General features: G+C 40.5%; 1 protein-coding gene across 5 annotated transcripts in view; it reads left to right on the top strand.

The window, feature by feature from the left end:
- Positions 1-24,312, top strand: part of cadpsa (Ca2+-dependent activator protein for secretion a) — a 206,380-nt gene that overhangs the window by 161,988 nt on the left and 20,080 nt on the right. For all 5 annotated transcript variants that reach the window (XM_068712610.1, XM_068712609.1, XM_068712608.1 and 2 more), the window contains 4 exons: positions 3,133-3,207; positions 4,403-4,486; positions 5,767-5,799; positions 9,448-9,555. In XM_068712610.1, coding sequence (XP_068568711.1) covers positions 3,133-3,207; positions 4,403-4,486; positions 5,767-5,799; positions 9,448-9,555 — 300 coding nt within the window. The remainder of the gene's footprint in view (positions 1-3,132; positions 3,208-4,402; positions 4,487-5,766; positions 5,800-9,447; positions 9,556-24,312) is intronic.

The raw sequence follows: 24,312 nt of genomic DNA, 5'->3' as shown, positions 1-24,312 counted from the left end.
TTCTTTGTCTCTTACTTTTTTTGCAGTATTCACTTCATTTAAATTTTATGTCACCTCTATCTGTCTCCTTTTCTGCTGCTTTTTTCCCCTCCTCTGTCTTGTGAAAGTTTGTTAGAGACTGGGTAAGTGTGGTTATGAATTCAATTGAAATCTCACCCTCCAGTTCCCAAATGTATAATTAGTCATCAGTTTTCCCTGTCTGTCTTCCTCCACTTGAATTGTTTGGATTTCATTAGCATATGTGTAGATAGCATTGAATATACATGGGGTAGAAGTGAGAGATCTCATATTTCACAGAGTCTCGAGACTGATACCAATTGCTGACAATGAATTAATTATTGCTGAGTCCTTCACTGTTCTGTTGGTGCTACAAGACTGAACAAAAGGATTCCTCGCAGTGATGCTGTTTCTGGGTTTCCATGACAGCAGTTCTTCAGGAGTAATCATCCCCAAGTCCTTCACTGGGCTCTGCTTTACGGGAGAACCAGGAGGCTCTTTAAAATGCTTGTACAGCACTTCATTCATTTACATCCCACTAAAAATGAAAGTAAATAAATAGTATAATTCAACAATTAGTAGGCCAAAATGAAAAAAAGGAGTTTTAAACAATGACCTGAACAATAAATAAATACACTTTTAAATATGAAATAGATTACCAACCAAATTACCGTGTTCGGGTCAAATCTGACCGATTTACAACTTTAATCAATCATAAATATTATGTTTTACATCTGATTGCCTCAAGGCCTTATGATATCCTCCACACTAGACATTTGAACATATAAAATTGCTGATGAATTTTTAGTGGTTTAGTCAACTTTGTAACACCCATGGTGTTCCCGGTCAAAAGTGACCGCCATAGGAAATGAATGGGAAACACTAGATTATGTCCATTCATCAGATGGAAAACAGCCCCATACACACCCACAAGCACAAGCCTTGCTCTCATTTTACTCTGTGAGCACAATGAGTAGGCGACTGATGAGGAGATTTTTTGTCAGATAGGCTCTGGACCTAATTTTTTAACCAGATGAAGAGGAGATTGAACCGGAGATAGAGGAAGATATCTCAGAAATTGAAGACAACATAGATCTTGATTTTGATCCGGACTATTATGAGACTGACCAGTCAACAGATGGTAAGGAAGTGGCACCAGAGGAACAGGCACCTGAGGTGACATTCCAGTCCAAGGGTGGCAACCTGCTCTGGTATTCATCCTCAAAGGACAGAGGAGGCAGAGCGAGAGTTGAAAACATAATAAGGATGATGCCAGGGCCAACACGATATGCAACATCTCGTTTGGATGACATCAAGTCCAGCTTCCAACTATTTTTACCAGAGTCCATTGAGGGTATTATACTAGACATGACACACCTGGAGGGGAGGCGTGTGTTTGGGGACATGTGGAGAGCATTGGACCAGGTCTCCAAGCCTACATGGGTCTGTTGATTCTAGCAGGAGTATATCGGTCAAACAATGAGGCTACAAAAAGTCTGTGGGATGCGGAGTCCGGGAGGCCTCTGGTCAACAATGTCCTTACAACAGTTTCATTTAATTTAGCGATACAGTTTTAGTGTTTATTCTTTGGATATTCATAGTAGTTATTCATGTAAACCACTAGTCTGAGACATTGTTTACAGCTTAAAAAGGTGTTTAATAAAATTTGGTGATGATTAATGGTTTTTGTGTTAATGTAAGAGCAGTTAAAACAGACCGGTCAAATTAAACCGGGAACACTAAACTAAGGGGGGAGAAACGAACACGACAGGAGGGTTAATGAAAATAAGACATGAATTAATTAATTAATGATTTTGCATCTCCATTTAACAGATATAATTCTACATTATATTAGTTCTGAGTTCTGTGCTTTTGTTCACTTTTACATCTCTGCTCTAATCCTCTCATCCTCTCAGCATACTGCTGAAAGCCTTTAACATTTAATCCAGGGGTTTGATTGATATACTTTTGATTGCAAATGGGATTTCAGTTACTGCAGTTTGGTTTATTATATACTGTATTTAGTATAAGTAGTGTGCAATTGAAGAAGCCTTATTCTATTAATTTGTACTGAAGACAAACAAATAACAAACACAAGTTTTGTCAAACCCTGTTTGCACACTGTTTCTTATTTTTAATTTGCTTTAATGCTGCTGTGAAATTGACTACAATATCAGATTTCTGTTATTTACTGCCTAAATCAATGGGTGTAAACAAACCAGACAGTGATGTGTCATGTTCAAAATCAAGACCACATTTCACCTAAAAATCCCAGCTCTATCCCATTGCAAGAAGATATTGTCGCTAACAAGTCTGACATCTTTCTTACTTATAGAATGAATGTTATTCAGTGACATCTGGTGCAATCTCCCGCCAGCGACATTTGTTTTTTGAACCATGTTAAACTGATACCGATGGTCAGCTGGCTGAAAATGAGGAGTTTCTACCGTAAAGTTTTGTATGCTTGTTTGGACAGAAAGGAGAGGTTCGTCAGAGTGAATTGGTGTGTTTTGCCACTCCGGCTGTCACAATTGTTCACATTCCGTATTCCAATTTTTACTCACATATGCAGCAAAAAGCTGCACTACAGAGCCTGGCTGTCGTCAAGGAGAGCAGCTTTGCAGCAGTTATCCGGAGTCATATGAGAATAAATTCCACGTACATCCAGGAGGTGGTATGTGTATGTAGCCTAGCTTAGCATAAAGACAGCAAGCAAATCCAGAGCTGCCCGGACTGGTACTTCTCCCTGCGTACATGTTTTGTGCAGAGCTAGGCAAACATGCTACTTCCATCTATGTACCCGTCACACAGAGATGAGACTGAGCTTCTCTTGTGAGTCTGGGTTAGACAGAAAAAACAGAACATATTTTACATCTGAGTGGGATTTCCAGTTGAGAGATTTGAACATTAGCTTTTGTTTTGACACACAATTTGTTATGATGAGACAAATCTCGACATTGCAACTCATGTTGTGATATAACTATTATTGCAACATTCGTCACATTGGTTCGTTTACATAGATAATGTTGCCCAATGGCAAAATATTTATTCAGTACCAGTACATATAAATATAAAGTGCCCAGTATTTCCTGTGGATGAGAAGAGTAACATGTTTCTTTTTTCCTTCCTCTTTAGAGACAGTACCATTCCCAAATTGATGATCTAATTGAAGAGACAGTGAAGGAGATGATAACGCTGCTAGTAGCTAAGGTACAAACTTTATATTACAGTACAGATTACACAATGTACATATGTATAGCAGGCATATACTGTTGTATATATTGTATTTTGTATTATATTTCAAGCACAGCACTGGGAGAGGCAAACAAGCATACCACTGCACAATGTAGAGATATGTTGAGTATGTGACAAATAAAAACCTTAAACCTTAAAACCTAGACAAGCCCATGATCCCCAGGGATCAGGGAGGGTGCGCAAAACAACTATGGAGACACTCACAACTACGACAAAGAGACAGAAAACGACCAGAAAGAGACTTAAAACGACCACAAAGTAACGCAAAACAACAGCAAAATTACTCAAAACTACCACAAAGAGACTCAAATGACTACAAAGAGACTCAAAATGACCACAAAGAGACTCAAAATGACCACAAAGAGACTCAAAACAACCACAAAGAGACTCAAATGACCACAAAGTTGTTCAAATGACTACAAAGAGACTCAAAATGACCACAAAGAGACTCAAAACAACCACAAAGAGACTCAAATGACCACAAAGTTGTTCAAATGACTACAAAGAGACTCAAAACGACCACAAAGGGACTCAAAACGACCACAAAGAGACTCAAATGACCACAAAGTTGTTCAAATGTCTACAAAGAGACTCAAAACGACCACAAAAAGACTCAAAACGACCACAAAGAGAATGAAAAGGCTCTAAAGTCTACAAAATGCCTGTAAACGACAAAAAAATTACTCAAAACTACTCCAAAGAGGCTCAAATGACTACAAAGTGATTCAAAACAACCACAAAAATACCGAAAACAACCTCTAAGAGGCTAAAAATGACACAATTAACAAACATGTTTTCTGATGCTGTAGGAGCCTGTATTCTTTAATCTGATCTAAGAGCATGAAAAAAACAAAAACTAGATGTACATAGTTTTTGGCTGATATGAACAATATGACGTATTGCTGTATTTTCAACTGCACCGCGGTAGAATGAACACATTGACATAGGCAGCTGCTAACAGGTTATTGCTTTAATATTTTAACACTGGTCGCAAAAAAAAGGAACTGTCTTTTACTGAAGCTAAAGTACATTTTACTGCTAATGCCTTCTGACTTTTACAAGACATTTGATTGTAGACTGGTGATACTGCTGCATTTACAAAAGTAAAGTAATTTCCCTGCTGCTTTCTTCTTCTTCTCCAATTTCTCAGTTTGTGGTCATCCTCGAAAGTGTGTTAGCCAAGCTCTCCAGATATGATGAGGGAACACTCTTCTCTTCCTTCCTATCTTTCACAGTAAGTAGCACATATACTGTACACACTACCAACAGTATTCTGCCTAAAACACATCCCAATAGAAACTCCCCAGCTTCATTGTTGGATGTGCATATGAGAATTTTCCAGTGCGGTGCACCAGGTGACCAAAGGTTTGTTTGCTGTCATCAAAATCACTGATTTGGAAGTTAAAACAATACAATATTAGAATATGAGCCTATTCTCATTCCCGACTCATCACATACGGACCCTTGCCATCACTTTTTAACACCCTGGGTACCCCTTGGTGTTACTTCAATTTAGGCAACATAACTACTTGGTTAGATTTAGAAAAAGATCGAGGTTACGATTGAATTTAATACAATTGTAACTTCAATTGCGTGGCATATGTCATGTGTTGCATGTGTGCATGCAAATAAAGTATTTTATGTAACATACTAACGTAACTTAAAACAAGTCAACATTGACTTTTGGTTTCAAACAGTGGTCTCCTGGGTTAAAGTCCTGTGTTCGTTTGACACATCCATCCACCCATGAATTCCTTCCTATAAAGACTTTGTTGCTCTTTATACTACATAACCTGAATTCCGGCAATTGCACTGATCGTCTAATATTGCAGTGGATGGCTATACATTGTAGTTACTTGAAAGCCTTGCGCATTTCACACTGAGAGGTCTTGTGTGTCGGATAAGACGACGTAGACCATGACAGAACGTGGGTATTTGATGGTGTGGCAATGAGAACGAGCTGGTTGTAAACAGTATTAGAATTGGCAGATTTACCTTCAAGTTTAACTTTGACCTCCCATAATTGTATATATTGACTTTTGTGTACATACATTGATGATTGATTTTCAAAGGCAATTATTGGGATACCTTGCTTTTAGTATGGCCCTCAGCAAAAGTTATCCTGTTTGATCAATTCTGGATCTGGATTTAATCCCATTACAAAAAATATTTTTAAAATACATTCAATAATAAATCCTGCTCTATTTTTTTTAAAAATAATGTTTTTTTCATTTTCATGAAAATTTGGATACAGTTTGACCTTTTTGAATTCATCCTGAGCACCAAATAGCTTAACACCTCAGCTGGTGTCCCAAGGAACTACAAAAGCCTGGTTATTGAATTTGCGAGGGCACTTTTGCCGTTGAAATGACCACATGAGTCACTGTAGCCACTTCAGCAGGTAATAAACCACAGGCTGTACAGTCTCACCACAGCAGCCTTTGTCCTGAAAAATGGTGCCACAGCTGGAGACTTGACTGTTTTTTCACCCACCTCTCTCTCCTTTATGTCAAGGTGAAAGCTGCCTCCAAGTATGTGGATGTGCCTGTAAGTGAGACTCATTTATTTCTCTGTCTATCTCTTTATGTGTATTTACGCAGCTTAAAAGTCTTAATCATTCATTAATCAGCTCTCCGATAAAATACATTTATCTATGAATTTGCTTTGTCAAGTGTGTTTTGAAGGAAATACCATGTCCTGTCTCCCATGTGTGGTTAGGTTTAAAACACTTGGTCAAGGTTTGAGAAAGATGGTGCGCATGTTACAATATTTAAAAAGCCACTATGCTTGAGTTTTGTGATGTAAAAATAATCTCAATCATGCTTTATTTTCCAAAAGTGGACAGTAGAACAAATAAAAAACAAGTGGATTGTTTGGCTCACTGTGAGATGGCACTAGTATATATTTTCTGTTCATGAAATTTAAAGAACTGATTTTGATATCAAGAATCAAAATTGAATCGTGAGACTCCCGAAGATGCCCACCCCTACATCAGGAGGTGGTCTGGTCGGCATTAAACCAAATCCGTTTGGCCACATTCTTCAGAAAAAAATCCTTATCAATACCAGGAGTAAATGCAGCAGCAAAACGCATAACAGTCGGCCGCTTGTTGATGTGATAAAAATAATGCAGGTTTTTTAGATATTCTTAGAAATTGGATGTTGCAAATATTTTGAGTAAGGAAAAGCTTGTAACACATTTGTTAGCCCTCAAAGATACACACAACGTTGTGAAACAATAAATGTGAACGTCACTAAACATCACCAAAAAAACATTTGTATTTGTATTAGGACTGGGCAAGTTAACACGTTACTATCGCGTTAACGCAGTTTTTTTTTTTAAATTAGTAAGCGGACATTTTTAACACAAGAACTGGGCAGCTAGCGGTGAACAGCTGTTTGTGTGGCATCTCTTCGGTCTCTTCCTGTTTCCTTCACCTACATTCCCCTGGGTCCTAAGTCCCTCCTTTTACAGCTTCTTATCACCCTCTATGTACCAATGTACATTTATAACAAATACCACACATATTACAAGGTAATCAGCGCTGCATATGTGTCTGACCAAAATACCAAAAAAGCAAAAAATAAATTATTAATTTAAATTATTTTTGTAGAGTTTTTAAAGTGTTTTTGTTTGGAATATGTATAATAAGCATATCATTTAGTTATCGCTACTGAGAATTTAACAAACATAAAAAAAGAAAAAAAACATGAAGTAGATAGGTTTACAGTTTTCAAGGTGTATATTTCAAATTGCATCTATTACACACATGAAAATAAAGTTGTGAATATCTATTATCAGAATCATAACTGCATTTTAACTGCTACTGTGTAAAGGGAATACTGCTGTTAAAAAGCTCCGTATTTGTTTAAAGTGTTTGCAAACCGAATGTTATTGCACTTTTGTTCATGTAGCAGTACTTTTAAAATAAAAGTGCGCAGTACACTACTTTTGAATTCACTATTGAATTTTGCTCATAACAATGCGATTAATTGTAGAAAAATCATGCGATTAATCGCGAATAAAAATTGTAATCGTTGCCCAGCACTAATTTGTATGTGAGGGTGACTTTGAGGAGGTGGAATAATATAAACAATTGGTCCTGTGAGTTGCTGAATTAAATTACTTAATTTGATATTATTATTATATTATATTATATTAAACTAAATGTAATTTAGTAAAAAGAAAATTGACAGCTATAGGCAACATTTACAACTTGCCATTGGTCAACTTTAATCTTCAAATGAAAAGGATCAGAATGAAGCCATCTTGTTTCCTAGTGTTGCATGTGTGTTTGTTTCTCCTGTACAGATATTTGACCATGCTTTCACATGTTGAATCATAATCCAGATGGCAGTGCTTGTCATATTTCCACATCAAATGTCCCCCTGTTTCCTCCCCCAAATGTCCATTCATATGCATGTGGCCAGACACTGACAGGCAGCCATGCCTCGTGCCTCGCTTTCATGCAGTACACATCGTGAGTCCATGTTGTACAACACATGCCCATTCTGCTGTCTGGGTGGCGGAGGCGGTGTTTGTGTGTGTGTGTGTATATGCGTGGGTGTACGCATCAGATCTGTATTAGCTGCCAACACTTGGGCCGTAGCAACACGCCGAATTTCAAATTAATGCCTTGTCAGTGAATGTGACGGGGCACTGTGTTCACGAGCAGGGGTCGCCGTTTCCAGCTCAGCACGCTAATTGTGTCCTTAATGCACAAAATGAGAGTTTCGCTGGTAAAAAAGACACTCATTTACACATTATTAGTGTCACTGCAGATGTGTTGACTAAGTTTAGTAGCAGTTAGTGATAAGTTCTTTGTGACTTATCCAATCAGTGTGAGTTTGAGACAAGAGAGACGACCTGAGAACAAACGGTTTACAGACTGAGTCATCTTTTCTTGAAAATGATAGGACATGTTGAGGTAAGAAAGAAGAATAACGCATTGTCCTCAGTGAATATTTTAGATGTCAGAATGGTAGGCCTCCTAACGATCTGCTCTCTCCATTTAAACCCAACTGAGCGTCTCCAGTGCCCCTGTTCACTTTGCACATGCCCAGACTGTGAGCATTGGTCCCCAGCAGAGCTTAACTGAAGCTCACGGCCACCCTGTAGTCCAGAGTCAACGTTCCTTTTCTCCAAATAGATACTGAAAATTTCAGAAAACCATCTCAATTTAAATGTAAGGCAACTTAGCGTCCATTTAAATAATGTGAAATACATTTGTCCCCTGCAGTGGTTCTCAACCCGAGGATCGGGGCCCCAAGATCATTTCTGGGGGTCCCCACATGGTTGTGGAACAAAAAATAAAATAGCTTATTCAAAATCAAACAACATATTTTAGACTGGGTAATGTTTTTTTTACATCACATCGCCTGTACCAGTGATATGATTTTCCTCAGAATAGATTTCTTTGAGTGTGTGTCCAACACTGTGGGCTGCACTATTCCATCCAATGGAAATTCTACATATTCAGCTTGACATATTATGTATATATATTATGTCTGTGATCTCCACTATCACAGTAAAGTTATGGGTACTTAATGTTTTGTAGTTATATCCTTCAAAGGGAATATTTATATATTCCTCCTATATTCCCCAAACACTGGGGACTCGCAAGTGGGTCGCAGAAAATGTTTTTGGGATCGCCAAATTAAGTAGCAGAATTTCTTCTTCTTCTTTTATTTAACATGTCTATCTGCAGTACACCTTTGAGCCACATGAGGGAGCCTGAATGTTTGTATAGTTCAGATAATTGTAGCTTACGTATAACATTGAATCTAATATGGAAGGCTAACATACATTGTGTTTGTTTTAAGGATGAAAATAATTAGTCTGTTTACTCGAACTAAAAGCATTTACTTAGTCTCATTTATTAAGTAGTTAACATGTATATGTTTTCAATAACACATGCATAAAACAAAGTTTTATACTAAACTCTTACTAAATGGCTGGTCTACCTTTTGTAGAAAATATATACGGTGATGTGGAGATGGCAGTAAAGATGGTCAGGAACGTTCATATACACACAAATTCCCTATCCTCACTACTTATAGATAAGACCTGATGGTCATTTTTAAAAAGTGGGTGCCCAGAAATACAGTTTTGGAAACACTGGTTTAGCAAATTTGATTCACATGGTGAAATAACATTTTGACACCAGTTTCTCTCTGTCTCCTTGGTCCTTTGCAGAAGCCAGGGATGGACGTTGCGGACGGTTACGTGACATTTGTCCGTCACTCCCAGGACATGCTGCGGGAGAAGGTCAACGAGGAGGTGTACATCGAGAGATTATTTGATGTAAGTAAGCTACGGCACCTTCTCCTCCATCAAAGGGAGGCTTAGCAACGACACGGTTTCATTTACGCTACCTGTGATCATCTGCAGGAGGAGATTAAAACTAATGCTAGAGAGAGACAGGAGAGGAACCAAAGTCAAACAATTACTTATTTCATCTCCTCTCCTCAATGTTCGTGTGAGTGCAACTCTGCCAGAGTTTGTACTTTTGTCATTTTCAGAAAGCTCTGAAAGGAAGATATGATACTTTGAGTTATGGTAACATTACAGTAGTAATGGTAATATTAAATATTCAACATGATTTTTTTTGGCTGGATCATATTAACCAAATGGCAATGTTTGAGATGTTGTAATAATATATTCTGGTATATATTTGGTATCTCGTATCTCTGCTACAATATAATAATCAATTGTGTTTGTAATGCTGGACCAAAAGGTGAGTCTGTAAAGGTTCAAAATGTTGATGCTGCTGTAAGCACCAAACTCATAAGCAACTGTGTTGCTTCTTGTCTGACTTTCAGCCAACATCTTGTTCAGACCCGTGTCTTTTTGGGTCTTTGTGAGTCACTTTGTGAAGCTGACTGTACTTACGCATCAGTGTCCTGACAAACTGTAATCAACTTGCAAAACAGTCCCATGACACTGTTTGCCTCCATTACGTGAGATGAGGTCAAGTAACACCAAAACAATCAGTAAATCTCTAAGCCCGGCCGCTGAGCCTCCTGTTGGGTCAAACTGGAGGATTTCTCCTGGAAATGTGCTGAAACAATCCCTGCGGTGGGAGTTGAAACAAGTTGAATTTCCGCTTCTCTTTTCAAAGTCAGACGTATTTCACCCTTTTGTCTCACGGTGTTGGTGTGCAGTTTGTGTTGATCTCGAGGAGGGATTATCCTAAGCGTCACTCTCTCTTTCTGAGTCAGCAAACAAACGATAATCAATTGAAAAAGGGGCACAAAAGATCACTTTGTAAGATGGCTTAGCAGCAACCAGACTTACAAAGATGTTGTGCCCCCTGCTACATTTCAAATTGAGATAGCTCAATCTGGAATGTGTCGACAAAGGGAGAAAATGTGATAAAGTTGCTGGTATTGTGGAGAAAAAGTTGCAGGAAGCTTTAAGATGCAGCATGTGGAAAACAACTGTGCTGCTGTTCTCATTGATATATTGGACATTAGCTCTGTGTTTGGGCTTCCAGCCAGCAGGCAGCTGGGCAGATCAAACTGAGCCACAGTTCAAAAAACACAAAGCTAAACTTTTCAGATCTTGTTAACAATCCACAGTACAGTGTTTACCGCTCGTTTTCCCGTCACAAACACCACTATCAAACAAGTACTTTATTAAGGGGCCAGATTTCTGACAGTGTTGAGGCCATCATCTAGTACTTAAATTGGTCAAGTGAGAGGATGTACAGTATCAGGGTCTGGCTGGCTGACCCCGTCAGCTAAATACTCTGCTGGGGGACACCACACTATGCAATAAGAATACTGTCTGCACAGTAATTCCAGATTACTGTGCAGACAGTAATCTGGAATCTTCAAGTGAACAAGATCGCACAAACATGTTTTCTTCGAGTCTCAGCCAAACTCAAGTCCTTTCTGTACTTGAAAGATCTTGAAACAAACATGTATGCCTTTATCTCATCTTGTTGGACTTTAGGAATTTTCTTTATCCAGGGCTCAGACAGAAGACTCCTTTGAGCTAACCCAAAACAATACATTTGTTTCTTAATTTACTCCCATTCTAATTATAACATAATAAAATTCATTAAAGCATAATTGCCATTATATCTTATTTTTCACTGGATTAATTGCTTATATATAGGAATATAGCACCATTGCTTAAAATGAATAAAAGACATGAGCAGTCATCAGGCAGGTTGTGAAATAAAGCCCCACATTAGAAAAACTTATTTTGAAGAGAAAACCAAAATGATGACCCAAATTATTTTTTATGACGGTCCATCACACTTTACAGACCCTCTTCCTGCTTCAACTTTGACCCACTGTACTGACCGTAGATTTCAACAATGAGGGATTATTAACAACTTACTTTCCGTTTGACCTCCATACAGTAACTGTTGACTTTGATGTAGTGATCTGACCATGTTTGTACATCTTGAATAAAGTTTGTGAGTAAATGTGACCAGAATCTATCAAAACGATGTCCATAAGAGCCGGGTTGAATAAACTTTAATGATCCTTTAAATCAGTGATTTTTAAAGTGGGGGCTGCCAGGGAGCCTCAGCAAATAGGAGAAGATGAGGGAAAATAATAAGAATACTACTACTAAATAATAATAATAATAATACACACAGACACACACATAGTTGTTAAATGTTGGTAAACTAAACAAACAAACAATGTTCATAATGGAAAACCATCAATCATTCCGTTACGTCTATCAGAATAATTAAAAGATCAGGAATCCAAATATAATTATTATTGCATTAATACATGTCAGCGCTTTTAGAGACATCTTGCAAAAGACGGGCACCGATCATAAGCTAATGCTATTTGGGGGGCCTTGGCATGAAAATGTTGGTAACCCCTATTTTGAATGATTACTAAGATGATTAAATAAATAATAAATATCAATAAGCAGACTGAACAGTAAAGCCGTGTATATAGGAGCATCTATCTGTGCGTGCCATTGTGCTGAATTGAGGCCTTGAGGTGTAACCCGTCTCCTGTCCTCTTCCTCTCTGGTGGTCCTGACGGAGGGTGACAGAGAGGTGTCCGGTGCTGGATGTTTGCCAATCGTTGCTGCATTGTGACTCGTTGCTTTGCTATGTATCCTCTCTTGCTCCACGAGAGCATTTCTGCTGGTGTTTGTCGCACCCCGGCTTCTCTTTGTTGTCATTTCGTGTTAGCTCTCCCCGCGGCGTCATCGAGCACCGACTAAGGTGTCTGTGGCTGCTCTCTGCAGCTCTGTTGTGCTTTTCTTGTCACTCCACCTTTTTTTTATCTACTTCTCTTTCTCTTTCAAGTCTGTTTTTTTCTGGTGGTGACTTACAAGATGGAACAATAATGCTTGACTCAAGAATTTAAGCCAGAATAGTTTTTCTCTCGCTGGAATAATTTTCAGTGGCATGCCTTTAGTTCTGCATTCTATCTCATTCCATCATTATAAAACTTCTATACATTTATATGAGTGTTATGGCAAAGGGAAGAGTTTAGTAAGAACAGCACATTCAGAAAAGGCTGTTTGTTTGCCTCGCAGTGCTGTAGGGACCTTGATGCAGCAGAAGCAGCAGTGTTGACTTGATACACTAACCAACATGCCTGCAAACTCATAAGAGGTGAAAAAGGTGACAAGCACCCGAACCCGAAACCCTATTGGGGGGTGCGGGGGCATGCTCCCCCGGGAGAATTTTATTTTAAATATGAGCTTTAAAAAGTAGCATTCTGAAAATTAAGTGATAAGACAAAATTTACTTTAAGCAAAAAAGTAATTTATTATTCAGTTATTAATCAGTATTTCAGCTGTAGTTGAACAGCAATCAATTGACAGTGTGGCTGCTACTGCCCGAAGACGTCGCAATATATACACACACGCTGGTGTTACCAGTAGTGTCGTTCAGGTTTGATTGAGATATCGCTTTTATTGTTTCTGCATTTGAGATTCATACTCTTGAAAAAGTTAAACCAATGACAGACAGACAGTGAGAGAGACAGACAGACAGACAGAGAGACAGACAGACAGACAGAGACAGACAGGAGGTCTAACAATGCCTTTGACTGAATATCTCCAAGTCATGTGTGTGCGTGTGTGGAGAGAGACAGAGAGAGAGCGTGCATGCTTGTGTGTAACTGGTTGCCATGGCCATGACGCACCTGGTGTTAGAGGCAGACTGATTAAGAAACATTACAGTAAACAGTGATTTTGAACACAATTCCTGCCTCCTTTTAACAACAAAGTCTGAGTGCCAAAATGTGGTATCATGAGAACGATAAGACTGTGCCGTACGCCTAGATGTGTTTTTTATGTTTGTGGTGTTAAAAATGTGAGCTCCAGTGCAAGTTACAAAACTGGTACCGTCTGCTTTCTTTTAGAAATTAGTCGTCAGATTTAACATGGAGTCTAATGGAGCAGTTGGTTGGAGTTCATATCGCTCTGCGGCTCTTTGAGCCAAATGTGTAAGTCCATTGGATTCCATAGACACAATTTCCAAGCTTTTTGGTCAAAAATGGTGTATAAAGAGGAAAGATTGTGGGAATGGGAGCAATTTGTTTGGAAAAATCACAGAATATTTTTCCTGAAACTTAATCTGTGACTTTGTGAAAACTGGGCTAGCTATCAAAATGACCATTTAGCTCAATAACATCCATCGTTTTGTCTACGTTTTAAACTTTGAATCATTTTTCTACGTTAAAGTATGGCTGGTCAATATGGGTCCAAAGTAAGTGTTTTATTAGCTCTCTTCACGACGAAACCCCATTTAAGTCAATGGCGAAATGCTCCATTTTTGGGGATTTTCGGAAAACTGCTGAGCGAATCTCTGAGAAAAGTCATTGCACACCATTCCCGATCAGGCCATACGTTTTGGTGTATTTTTTGCGCAGGTGTTGGCAACGCTGTGTGAGGAGAAGCGCGCCAAACTTTCTGGCGTAAAGATTATTATTAAGCTCGATGGATTATATACAGTGTGCTTTGGCACAGGCAGTTTTACTGCCTTTGTGCTACAAAGCCACATGTGTGGCTTATCCAGAAAGTTTGGCAGAGCCAGATGTTTGGTATCTTCTCTTGGCTGCCAGTTCATTAATGTCTGGAGTTAGGTTCTGTGCTGTGGAAACCCTCAAGATGAATGTGAAGGTGTGCATCAGTGAGACGACTCCTGTGTGGGTTTTTGTTCATCTTCATCACAGAGAAAAGCTGCTCACACAGGTACAGTATGTGCTTCCAAACATGCAGAGCATTTGAGCAGCATGTAGGCGGAGTTGAGTCATCGTTTCGAGGATGAAGCTTGGAATCTTTGCAGTGCCCACAGAGTCAAACTTTGTCTTGAGAGTGTCATTACACTGGAGGTCTATCAGCTCCATTTGGATGTGCACAGGTGCTCTTTCCACGTCAACTGCAAACGGATTGCTGAGCAGTTCAAATAAAAAATTTTGAGCTGCAAAGTCGGCAAATCGCCGAGTGAACTCTGTGCCAAGTGCGCCCAGTTTATCAGCAAAATGCTCAGTTGGGAACACAGCGGTGGAGACGTGGTTTGGCAACACAGAAAGTGACCCAAGTTTCCTTTCAGCATATGAGTCTCCCACAGGCGCAGCTTGGCTTGGAAAGTTCTCACTGCATCACACATGTCTGTGATCACACGTCCCCATCCCTGAAGCAGGAGGTTTAGCGCAGTGAGATGCTTCGTTATGTCGCACAAAAAGGCCAGCTCACATCGCCACGTTTCGTCCCGGAGCTCTGTGGTGTGGCAGGCCAGTTATGATAGACATGTGATTCTCGAGGGCCGAATATAATTGTACCAAGGGTCGGATATAATTGTACCGAGGATCGGAATATTTGAGTTTGACATGTCTGTTATATGCTGACAATTTAATGACAAGTCTCTCAATTTGTTGATCCTTACTAGGCTTTTCATCTGGGTTAGAATGTTGTCCAGGGCCCAGTTCAGAGTCTGCATTTTTCCTTTTCAAACTTTTCTCCATCGCTGTTCGTCTTGTCACCTCAACCTCTCGCGCACATCATTTAAATCTACTGTTTTAAATTAACAAGGTGATTATTGCACTACCTACTGCCACCCGCTGGCATGGAAGAGTATTTATTACTTAGCCAGCCACTATATTGCAGGCTCAGACGCTCAACAATAGCAAATTATTTACTATTTACTATATAATATTATTTTGACTGATTAAGTGAAATTGGACATTTTCTCACATCATACCTGACGATCTCTCACAGCACACTGGTGTGCCGCGGCACAGCGGTTGAAAATCACTGGTGTAGAGGTCCAGTGCGTTCAACTCAAACAGCCACACACTCAAATAAATATTGTACTTTTTACTCCACTACATCTTAGCGGTAAATGAGGGAATGATATCTGGCCAATCCACAGACGAGGATTGTAACCAATTAAATCTAGAGATACAATGGTGACTGGGTCCGCCCACTTACTGTCAAAAAGAAAACGAACACACTTGTGAGTGAGCAGGTGAGAGCTTTGCCAGCAGATGAGCGGTGATAGAAGTCGTGCACCAGGAGACGCTCCGCCCGCTCAAAGCATGGTTTTCTCCTCGTGGGCTTCCATTTAGCTCACAAGCAGAGATATTCTACGTGGCGTGATGTGAAAGCACTCGCAAAGGTAATTTGAATGCGTGGCTGTTTGAGTTGAACGTGCTGGACCTCTACACACACGCAGATCTTATTTGTGCTTGCGGATTGAAAGTCGATGCGCTAAACAGGATATGAACATTTAACTCACAAGACTGATCAGCTGACATCAGCTACCAGTTGACATAAAAGAACAATTAGTTAGAAGTTGCCCAATTGAAACAATTCCTAAAGCCCTTTCTCCATTTTTCTCTCCTAACTGGTTGGATGGCCAAGACAACTTGTGTTGTTTGCAGTTCACAACCTCTACTTATTCTCTTGGTGGTGGATTACAGACATGTAGCTCATAGTACCAACTTCTGACCAAACTGCGCTGTAGCCGAATTGATTTGCTCCAAACCATTAAGTCTCTTTTTTTGTTTTGCCTTATTTCAAAAGTTTGCTTCAAATTTGCTTTACAACGAATGTAAACATGGCTACTGCAGAAGTAGACACTTAAAAAAACACTCTAGCAGTATTGAATAGTGAAAAGCAAATGTTCATACAGGCCACCAAAGCTGTGTGCGTGTGTGTTGGGTTTGGGGGTTGTAGTCCTCTAGAAATAAGGTCAGGATGGACTCCCCTTAATCTTTGCTTTGCTAGCCCCCCCCCCCCCCGGTGGGCTGCTGACTTCTTTTATTTAGCAGTCTTGTACGTCTCCACTGGTGAGGATTACAACAATAAGGCGGCTCATTACATGAAATATTATGGCTTATTGCCTTTGCCAATGTCCTTTCCTAAAATCAAACTTAACCGTAAGTTTGTCGTTCACACATGCTTTTGAAAAGTTTGCAGTTTTTAAATAAGGTTTCTCTCCATATTAGCAATGAACTTCGTCCTGATTTCTATTCATTCAAAATTCAAGACAAAACTGTAAACAAGAAAGAAAGAAAAGCAAAATAGACAGCTGCAAAAACAACAATGTGATAGAAAAACAATTTCCAGTAGACTAGATGGACATTATATGATGTTTTGGTGACCCGCAGGACACGTTTCTTATATGCCGGGTGACAAGATTAAAGTCTTTACATCTTTCAATGGGCCATAATGTAGAATGAAAGAACTCCATCAAGTATCCCAATACCAGAACAGTCGACTGTAAAGAGATTACATTTCAAATCACAAACAACAAATCAAGTCCTTGAAACGTTTCATTTCACACATCCCTGTTAAATGTGTTTGGTGGGCTGACAGCCAGCTGAATAGAAAAGAACACAACAGAATAAGACCCTGTCTTTATAGGTAGGAGATGGAGCACAGGCTTAGTGGAGACACTCTGCACGTGCCTAAAAGTAATTTAGGTCTTAAACATGTTTGTCTGTGGTTTCCTCCAGAGACAATAAGCCTGGGGTTATATGTCATTTTAATTGGGGTTAAGACGTGCATTTATCTCAAGATGCATCTAATATCTGATGCAGTAAGAAGATTATTTCACTACGGCCTCATAACTTCTAAATATGTGTCAACACTCAGAATGTGACGCGTAGAGTGATAGCAGACAGGCCCATATGTGATCCAATGCTGCTAATGTTAAACAAACAACAGCGTCTCAAGAAATCAGTCATAATTTGAGACATATTAACGAGTGTTAATCCTCATGTTCTGACACAGATTGGCTGGTAGGGGGCTTGTCGGGGCAGGACATTTTGAACTGATATTTGACCCACTTCTCTGACCAATCATGTGGGTGGGGGAGGTCACACTTGTTGTTTTTGCTTCTTCATAAGCAACGAGTGTGTTACTTTTTGATTTTTAAATCAGATTTACTTCATGATATTTTACTAACCACAATCCTGACCAGCAATCCAATCATGGAATTTTTTTATTAATATATTTTCTGCTGTTGTGAAAATGACTCTGCAGGCAACCGTTTGTGGCATCATGATTGAACTGTCATGGAAATCCCCAGCAGAGAGGTAGCTGTTGTGAAGTTGCTTTGATTTTCTTACCTGTTGCTGCCTCAGGTTTAGTCCATATTAAGAAAATAATATATACATTTGAAAACATTTCTATGCACACTAAAGCTTGCTGCATCTGAGAAGGTCAGTCACACGGCCAAAGTGACAGCACACCATCAGATACGGCCCTTTGCGGTTGTTTCATTTGGCAGATTTACGCCTGTCAGTGCACATCCAATATTTCCTAACTAAGCAGATAGGCATAGAAAATTGAGATCTTTCAGGAGCTTTGAGAATATTGGTTACCCACACAGAGGATAAAAGATCCAAACTTCTCCTCGTCAGCTCCAACATATCCTCTTAAAATATCTTACGGAAAGTTTCTCCTTCATTTTTCGTATGTTTTTCTATGAAAGCCAGCAACAAGTGTCAACTTGCAACAACTTAGTTCTGTTTAGGCAACAAACTTAGTTAGTTAGGTTAAGGAATAGATCGTCTTTTGTGTTAAAATAACTAAGGAAGTGCCGTTACTGATCAACATTGACTTCTGGTTTTACATGGGGAAAGAACACTCCAGACTAAAAGATTGCTGTTTGTTGGACAACTTTCCATTGACATGTGCTATTTTTCTCTCACATCATTATAAAGATATTTAACAGTGATGTCACATGGAGGTGCCTGTGGATTGGCAGACCAAGGTGGTGGATCCACTTTTTAAAACAGGAGACCAGAGCACGTGCTCTTACTATCATATTGCTGAGGGTCGTTGGGACGTCAAAGCTCGGATTCAGGAGGAGCAAAGTGGATTCCATTCAGGTTGTAGAGCAGTGAAGCAGCTCTTTATACTTGTTGCGATATCGGAGCAGAAGTTTACCCATCTGGTTGCAGGTGCTGCAGGAGTAGGAGTTACCCGAGCAGTTGCTACGAGCCATTCGGTCCTCATACACAGTAGCTCTGTGAGAGCTATTGACATTCTTGACAGCAAATAAAACACATTCTCAGTGGGTACTGAGCTCCACCATGCAGGGCCGTACCTTGGGGTCTTGGGGTTCACGAGTGAGGGTAAAATGGAAAACAAGATTTACAGACGAATCGGTGTGGCATCCGCACCAATGTGGGTTCCCCACAGGCCTGTGTGTCATGGTGAAGAAGGAGCTGAGCCTGAAGGCGAAACTCTGGATTTATTAGATGGTCAACTGTAGTGCCCAAAATACCCAAAATGTATATTATTATTTAATGTCTTAAGGCTGAGTGACAGGGTGGGAAGCATGGGCATCCAGGAAGAGCTTAAAGTGAACCCCTGCTGGGAAATAAGAGATTGGGAGCATTTCCACTGCCTCTTAATGGCTTTCAACATGCCGATGCCTGAGAGCGACTTCACTGTCTGCTCAGGTAAACTCCACTATTTCTTTACATAGTCAATAGGTGTTTGTTGCTATGTTGATGCTCTGAATGTTGAATATTGCTCCTTTAAAAGAAGCTAGATTGAGGTGGTTTAGGCATCATATATGGCCGCCTCCTGAACACCTCCCTCTGGAGGTATACTGGTCACAAACCAGGCTCAGTGATTGGCAGAACATAGATGGATGAATTGATTCAAGGTCTCAATTAATAGAGTAGGAATGGGCGATACTAAACTTTTTGGAATTGGATACAATCCCAGTATTTTTTATACAATTTTAACGATACCCAGACTGATCATTTCTTAAATGGGTGATGAATGTGATTTTTCAGCATAAGATCATTAAATTGAAAGACAAATCACATGACATATATTGCTCATTAATAACACATTTATTACCAAAGCAAATATGAGTGCCACTTTATTGTCACAATTAGTGCATTTTGCTGTATTTTATCTACAGGTGTAAAGTAGCACCAACTTTACAACTTTACAACTCTCCATTGAGTTTCCTCGCTGCCATTTTCTAAAATATCCGAGGCCTGGTTCTGATGTCACATTGGTTTCCACAGTCATGTGACACGGCGTCAGCTAAATATGACAGGGCTGTTTTGGCACTAACATTATATGAACATGGAGAAAATGTCTGAAAGTGATGCAGCCACCCACAAATGTCTTTATATAATTTAATTATTGATGTGGTTTTTTTAAAGGAATCAATGAACTTGTGAGTAAGTATCAATACCATAGTATTGATCCGCTCATCTCTTGTTTCATTTTTGTGATCCAATGCACCAGATTGTAACTAAGCTGTGTCCATAAATGTGTGTCCACGCTTGACACTTCAATGTAACCTGTCTGATCGGATAGTGATTGGATATATTTCGTGGTCAAAGAGTGGCTGTAAAATGGTGGATATACACACATTTTATTACTTAACAATTTTTTACAATAAATGTCCCCTGTAATTTTTGCTGCTTACTCTTCCTCGCTGCAATTTTAGTAGACTTGTTTTATTGAGGAATAACCGCTAGCCGCTAACAAAGCTCCTCCGTAGACACATTTTTCCTCTAAATTCGTCACAATAAAGGCCACCTGATTTGTTACTTAAAATCTTTTATTTTGAAACAGCAAAATCTGAAAATATTATGTTTTCGTCAGCAGAAACTTAACAAGACAGCAGGTCTTGGTTTCCCGCCTCTCTTCCCTTTGCTCTCCTTGGAAGATGAACTCTAGTGTGGATGGAAGATAATGGAGGTAATGGAGAATGGAAGTAATTGTTTGGATGGTGACCACATGCTGTCCACACCACACTGAGATTCAAACTCAATGTGAGCCAGACTACCTCGGCATGTGGTGTGTGGACTGAATATAAGAAGTAGACGTAGTCGTCATAGCGTCACCCATTGGTTTAAGGACTGCTGTTTTGAAGTCTTGAGTTCGTCATTTTGGCCAACACCATCTTGTTTTTTTTAAACCAGTGAGCAGAAGGGACCATAGACCATAGACTATGTATGTGAATCGTTTAGGCACTGTTTTGATAAGTTTTAGTGCATTTCCATCTGTTGGCCTTACAAATGTGTCAAAAACAACCTGCAGTTTGACATTTTGACGATGTGTGTGCGTTTAGGGAATGGCGAGAAATTAATTTAGTCCCCTTGCACCCCCCGGCGTGGTTTAGTTCTTGAAAGAGTGGCTGAAGAGGGCCGGATTAAGACAGATGTGCTTAAATGATACTGAAGGGAGGACTTAGCATGGCACAGCCGGGGGATCATTGATTAAAAAAAGCCATGTCTTTAGCCTGAGCCAAATCCAGCCCTGCACTGATATACCTCAGCTTCCTGCCCATGATGACACTCCTCCTGTACCAGGCAACCACCATGCTAGCAGGGGGGGGGGGGGGATTGCAGGGAGAAGGAGGCAGACAGTGATGGTGCTCTAGAGCCACTGAGTCTTTGAGCCACTTCCCTGTTTCCCCCCCCCCCCGGGGGGCAGTTGCAGATACTGGGATTACGCAGGTCAATTATACACTTAATCTGCCTTTGCCCGGAGGGGATTAGGAGCGTAGCTCATTGATTGATTTGAAGTATTTCCGTTGACCTTGGGCAGTTCAGATCAGATTCACAAGCATGGTAAAATTGCACTTCTGTGTGACGAAAGTTAAAGCGCTTTTAAATCGCCGCTGCTCCTCCCGTCTCGCTCTGCTTACCAACTGCTGAGCGGGGGCAGGGGTCAGGTTGAGCTGCAGATTGGGGGATTTGAGATTGTTGTCGTCGCCGTTATTGTACTTTGGTCACGGCGGGTGGGTTTGTGCATGGGTGGGTGCGAGGAGGGGGCTGTGGCGATGACAGAGAATGCCAGCAGACTACCGGGTTATGGAGCTGCCTTCATACCACTTGGCTGTCTGGAGACGTTTCACTCTGCCGGCTCCGGTCATGAACTGCCAGCCCCCGCGGCCATGCCAAGTGAACAGTTTAATCAACACTGAGCTCAGGCAACACGCAATCTTAACTCCAGCAGCCTGGCGGACGTCTTATTCCGCTCAAATGACTCCTTTATGAGAGGATAGAATAAAGAAGTTTTATTAGTAACTATTGTTAAAACATTAGAGAAATAACTGAGAAATCATCATGGAGGTAATATAATGAAATCAAATAAGTACAAGTTAAAAATATGATAATAGGAAGTTGAAAAAGTTAATGATTCATCGTTAAAAAACATAGAGATCAAAACAGTGAATTTCTACTGGAGGACCAATTCCAAGTACAATTGTACATCCCATTCATATACAATGAATCATAAATAGATACATACAAACATCTGATCTGATAATTTTCTCACTGATACCAACAATAAAACTATAACTCATTACAGCAACCAACATTACAGTTGCAGTTTATCTCTGCACTGTTTCAGATCACTGCGCTATTTCTGGAGACAATGACCAAATGGCCGTTACCCTTCATCTACAACAATATGACTGCAATACTGCATTGATGTCCTCTTGTTGTTTCTCATGCTAGTCAGTAATCTCATTTAGGTTGAAGCAAAAATATCTGTGAAAGGATTACACAACCAATAAGGAGGAAATTAATGGTCGGAACAATAAAAAAAAAAGGCCAGCTGAGCAGTGTAGGTTAGATTGACTGTGTGTCTGTTCAAAACACACTCTGAAAAGGTTTCACTTGCGTTTAATGAAGTCTGTAAGCAGCTTAGAGTCCTTAATAATTACTGAGAGAGAGCATTTTGTTTCTCCGCTCCGTTCCTTTTGGGTCTAAATCCTCTGTGAGCATTCCCAGTGCCATGAGGAAACGGCAAAGGACACCAGGGCCACGATCACCCTGAGAGGAGGGAAATACAAGTTTAATGGAGACTTCTCCTTTGTCAAGTCCCGCTGGTTTATTTATCGGGGCCGGCAGGGTGAATTGATCAAGGACACACATGTCATCTCTCGGGTCTCTATCACCCTTTTTGCATCCCCCTTCCCTCCCTCTTTCGCTTTGCCTTGTTAAAAAGGGAGGTATGGTGGCATTTGTTTGATTAACTTGTCTGACAAAAGTGACAGCTGCTCACGGGCGTATGTGGATGAGTGGCCCAGCGCCGCTCCCTCTTTGTACATCTGTCAGAGTTGGAGCAGGGCGAGTGGGGTGAAAAGAGACAAATTGGACCCAAAAAGAAGGCCATTCACCTTCTCTAGACCCCCCTCTGCCGCTCCACCCCTCTATCCCATTCAGGTGCTCGGCGGGACCCTCAAGTGCTTGCTGGCTTATTCCATTTTCACTCCCCCTATAGAGTTCCCTGAGCCCACAAGTGTTTTAGCCCTCTTTTTCCTTCCCTCAATCTACCCCTAAGCGGCTCTTTGTGAGTAGAATGGCTCACTTTTTTCTTTTTTATATTGTCCACCACAGAGCTTTTCTGTTGCTCATTGTATGTTTACTCAATGACCGGTCGCTGACCGTAATTCCAACTGTTAGGTTCCTCACAACATGGCCCCCCAACTACCTCCACCCACCGCTCCAAATATACACCCATCCCTTCTCCAAACCACCGTGTTTTTATGAAGTTGCTCCTTATTTAGTCTCTCTTGTCCACTGAACACTGACACTGACACTTGCGGGTAGAAGGAGACGGCTGTTTTGTAAGAGACCCAGATTGTCGGCCTGAAAGGAAACCCAGACCTGAGATAAACATTTACCTTTCTCCTGTGTTGTGTGCCATCCTGTTCCTCAGCACTCCTTTTTTAACCAGCTGCCTGGTTGAAATGCCCACTGAGCCCGTTTTGTTGCCGTGCCAGCTGTGCTCAGACCGCGGTCAATGGTCAACCGGGGTTTGCCTTTTGTGTCGCCTGCACAATCAAAACAGTTTGAGACCTGTGAGCTTGTTGAGCCCAAACTTTGCTTTAGTCCTAATTTTCAGAGTCCTCCTGCTCCTTCCTTCTCCTCCAACATACCCACTTCCTTGAATGAAAAGAGGGGGACAGAAAGAGGGGGAGAGAAGGAGAGATGACAATATCTAGCACTAGATGCTCGATCCCATTGAGCCTCAGTGAAAAGCCCCTTTCTTGTGAGTCCACACTGAGGCACTTACATTTGAAAACATGTTGATGTCACTTCACACTTTTCACACACAATTTTCTAAAAGTCTGCCACCCACACACCAATGACCAAACAATAGGACCATGGTCAAAGAGAAACTGAGAAGCTTTGCATGACCATCCTAATACAAAAAACGTATACTTTATTTTCATCATAATATACAATCCCAGCACAGATAGGAACATTTGATCTCTGCATTCCACCCATCCTAAGCATCAGGAGAAGTGGGGTGCAGACACTGAACATCGACATGCAGATTTGATCTTGTGATTAAAGGACGACCCGCTCTAACCCCTGAGCCACAGCCACCCCAGTACATTTATGTGGCGGCAGCATCTGGCAAGCTTTTGTAATTTTCCAAACAATCAGACACTAAAGCCAACTTTTCACAGCGATTGTCCTGATGTGTAAAGTGTGAAAGCGGTAGTGGGAAACAGCCAGTCTCTGTCAACAAGCTCTTCCCTCTGCCTTTGAGTGTGGTCGGAACATTGGACGTATCATTTTTGTCTTCAGACGCAGTCTGGTTACACGTCATATGACCTAATCC

Source organism: Cebidichthys violaceus, unplaced genomic scaffold, assembly GCF_023349555.1.
Source record: "Cebidichthys violaceus isolate CVI_PGR_0920_01 unplaced genomic scaffold, fCebVio1.0.p SCAF_17, whole genome shotgun sequence".
Lineage (NCBI taxonomy): Eukaryota > Metazoa > Chordata > Actinopteri > Perciformes > Stichaeidae > Cebidichthys > Cebidichthys violaceus.
This window is presented reverse-complemented; position numbering and strand designations above follow the sequence as displayed.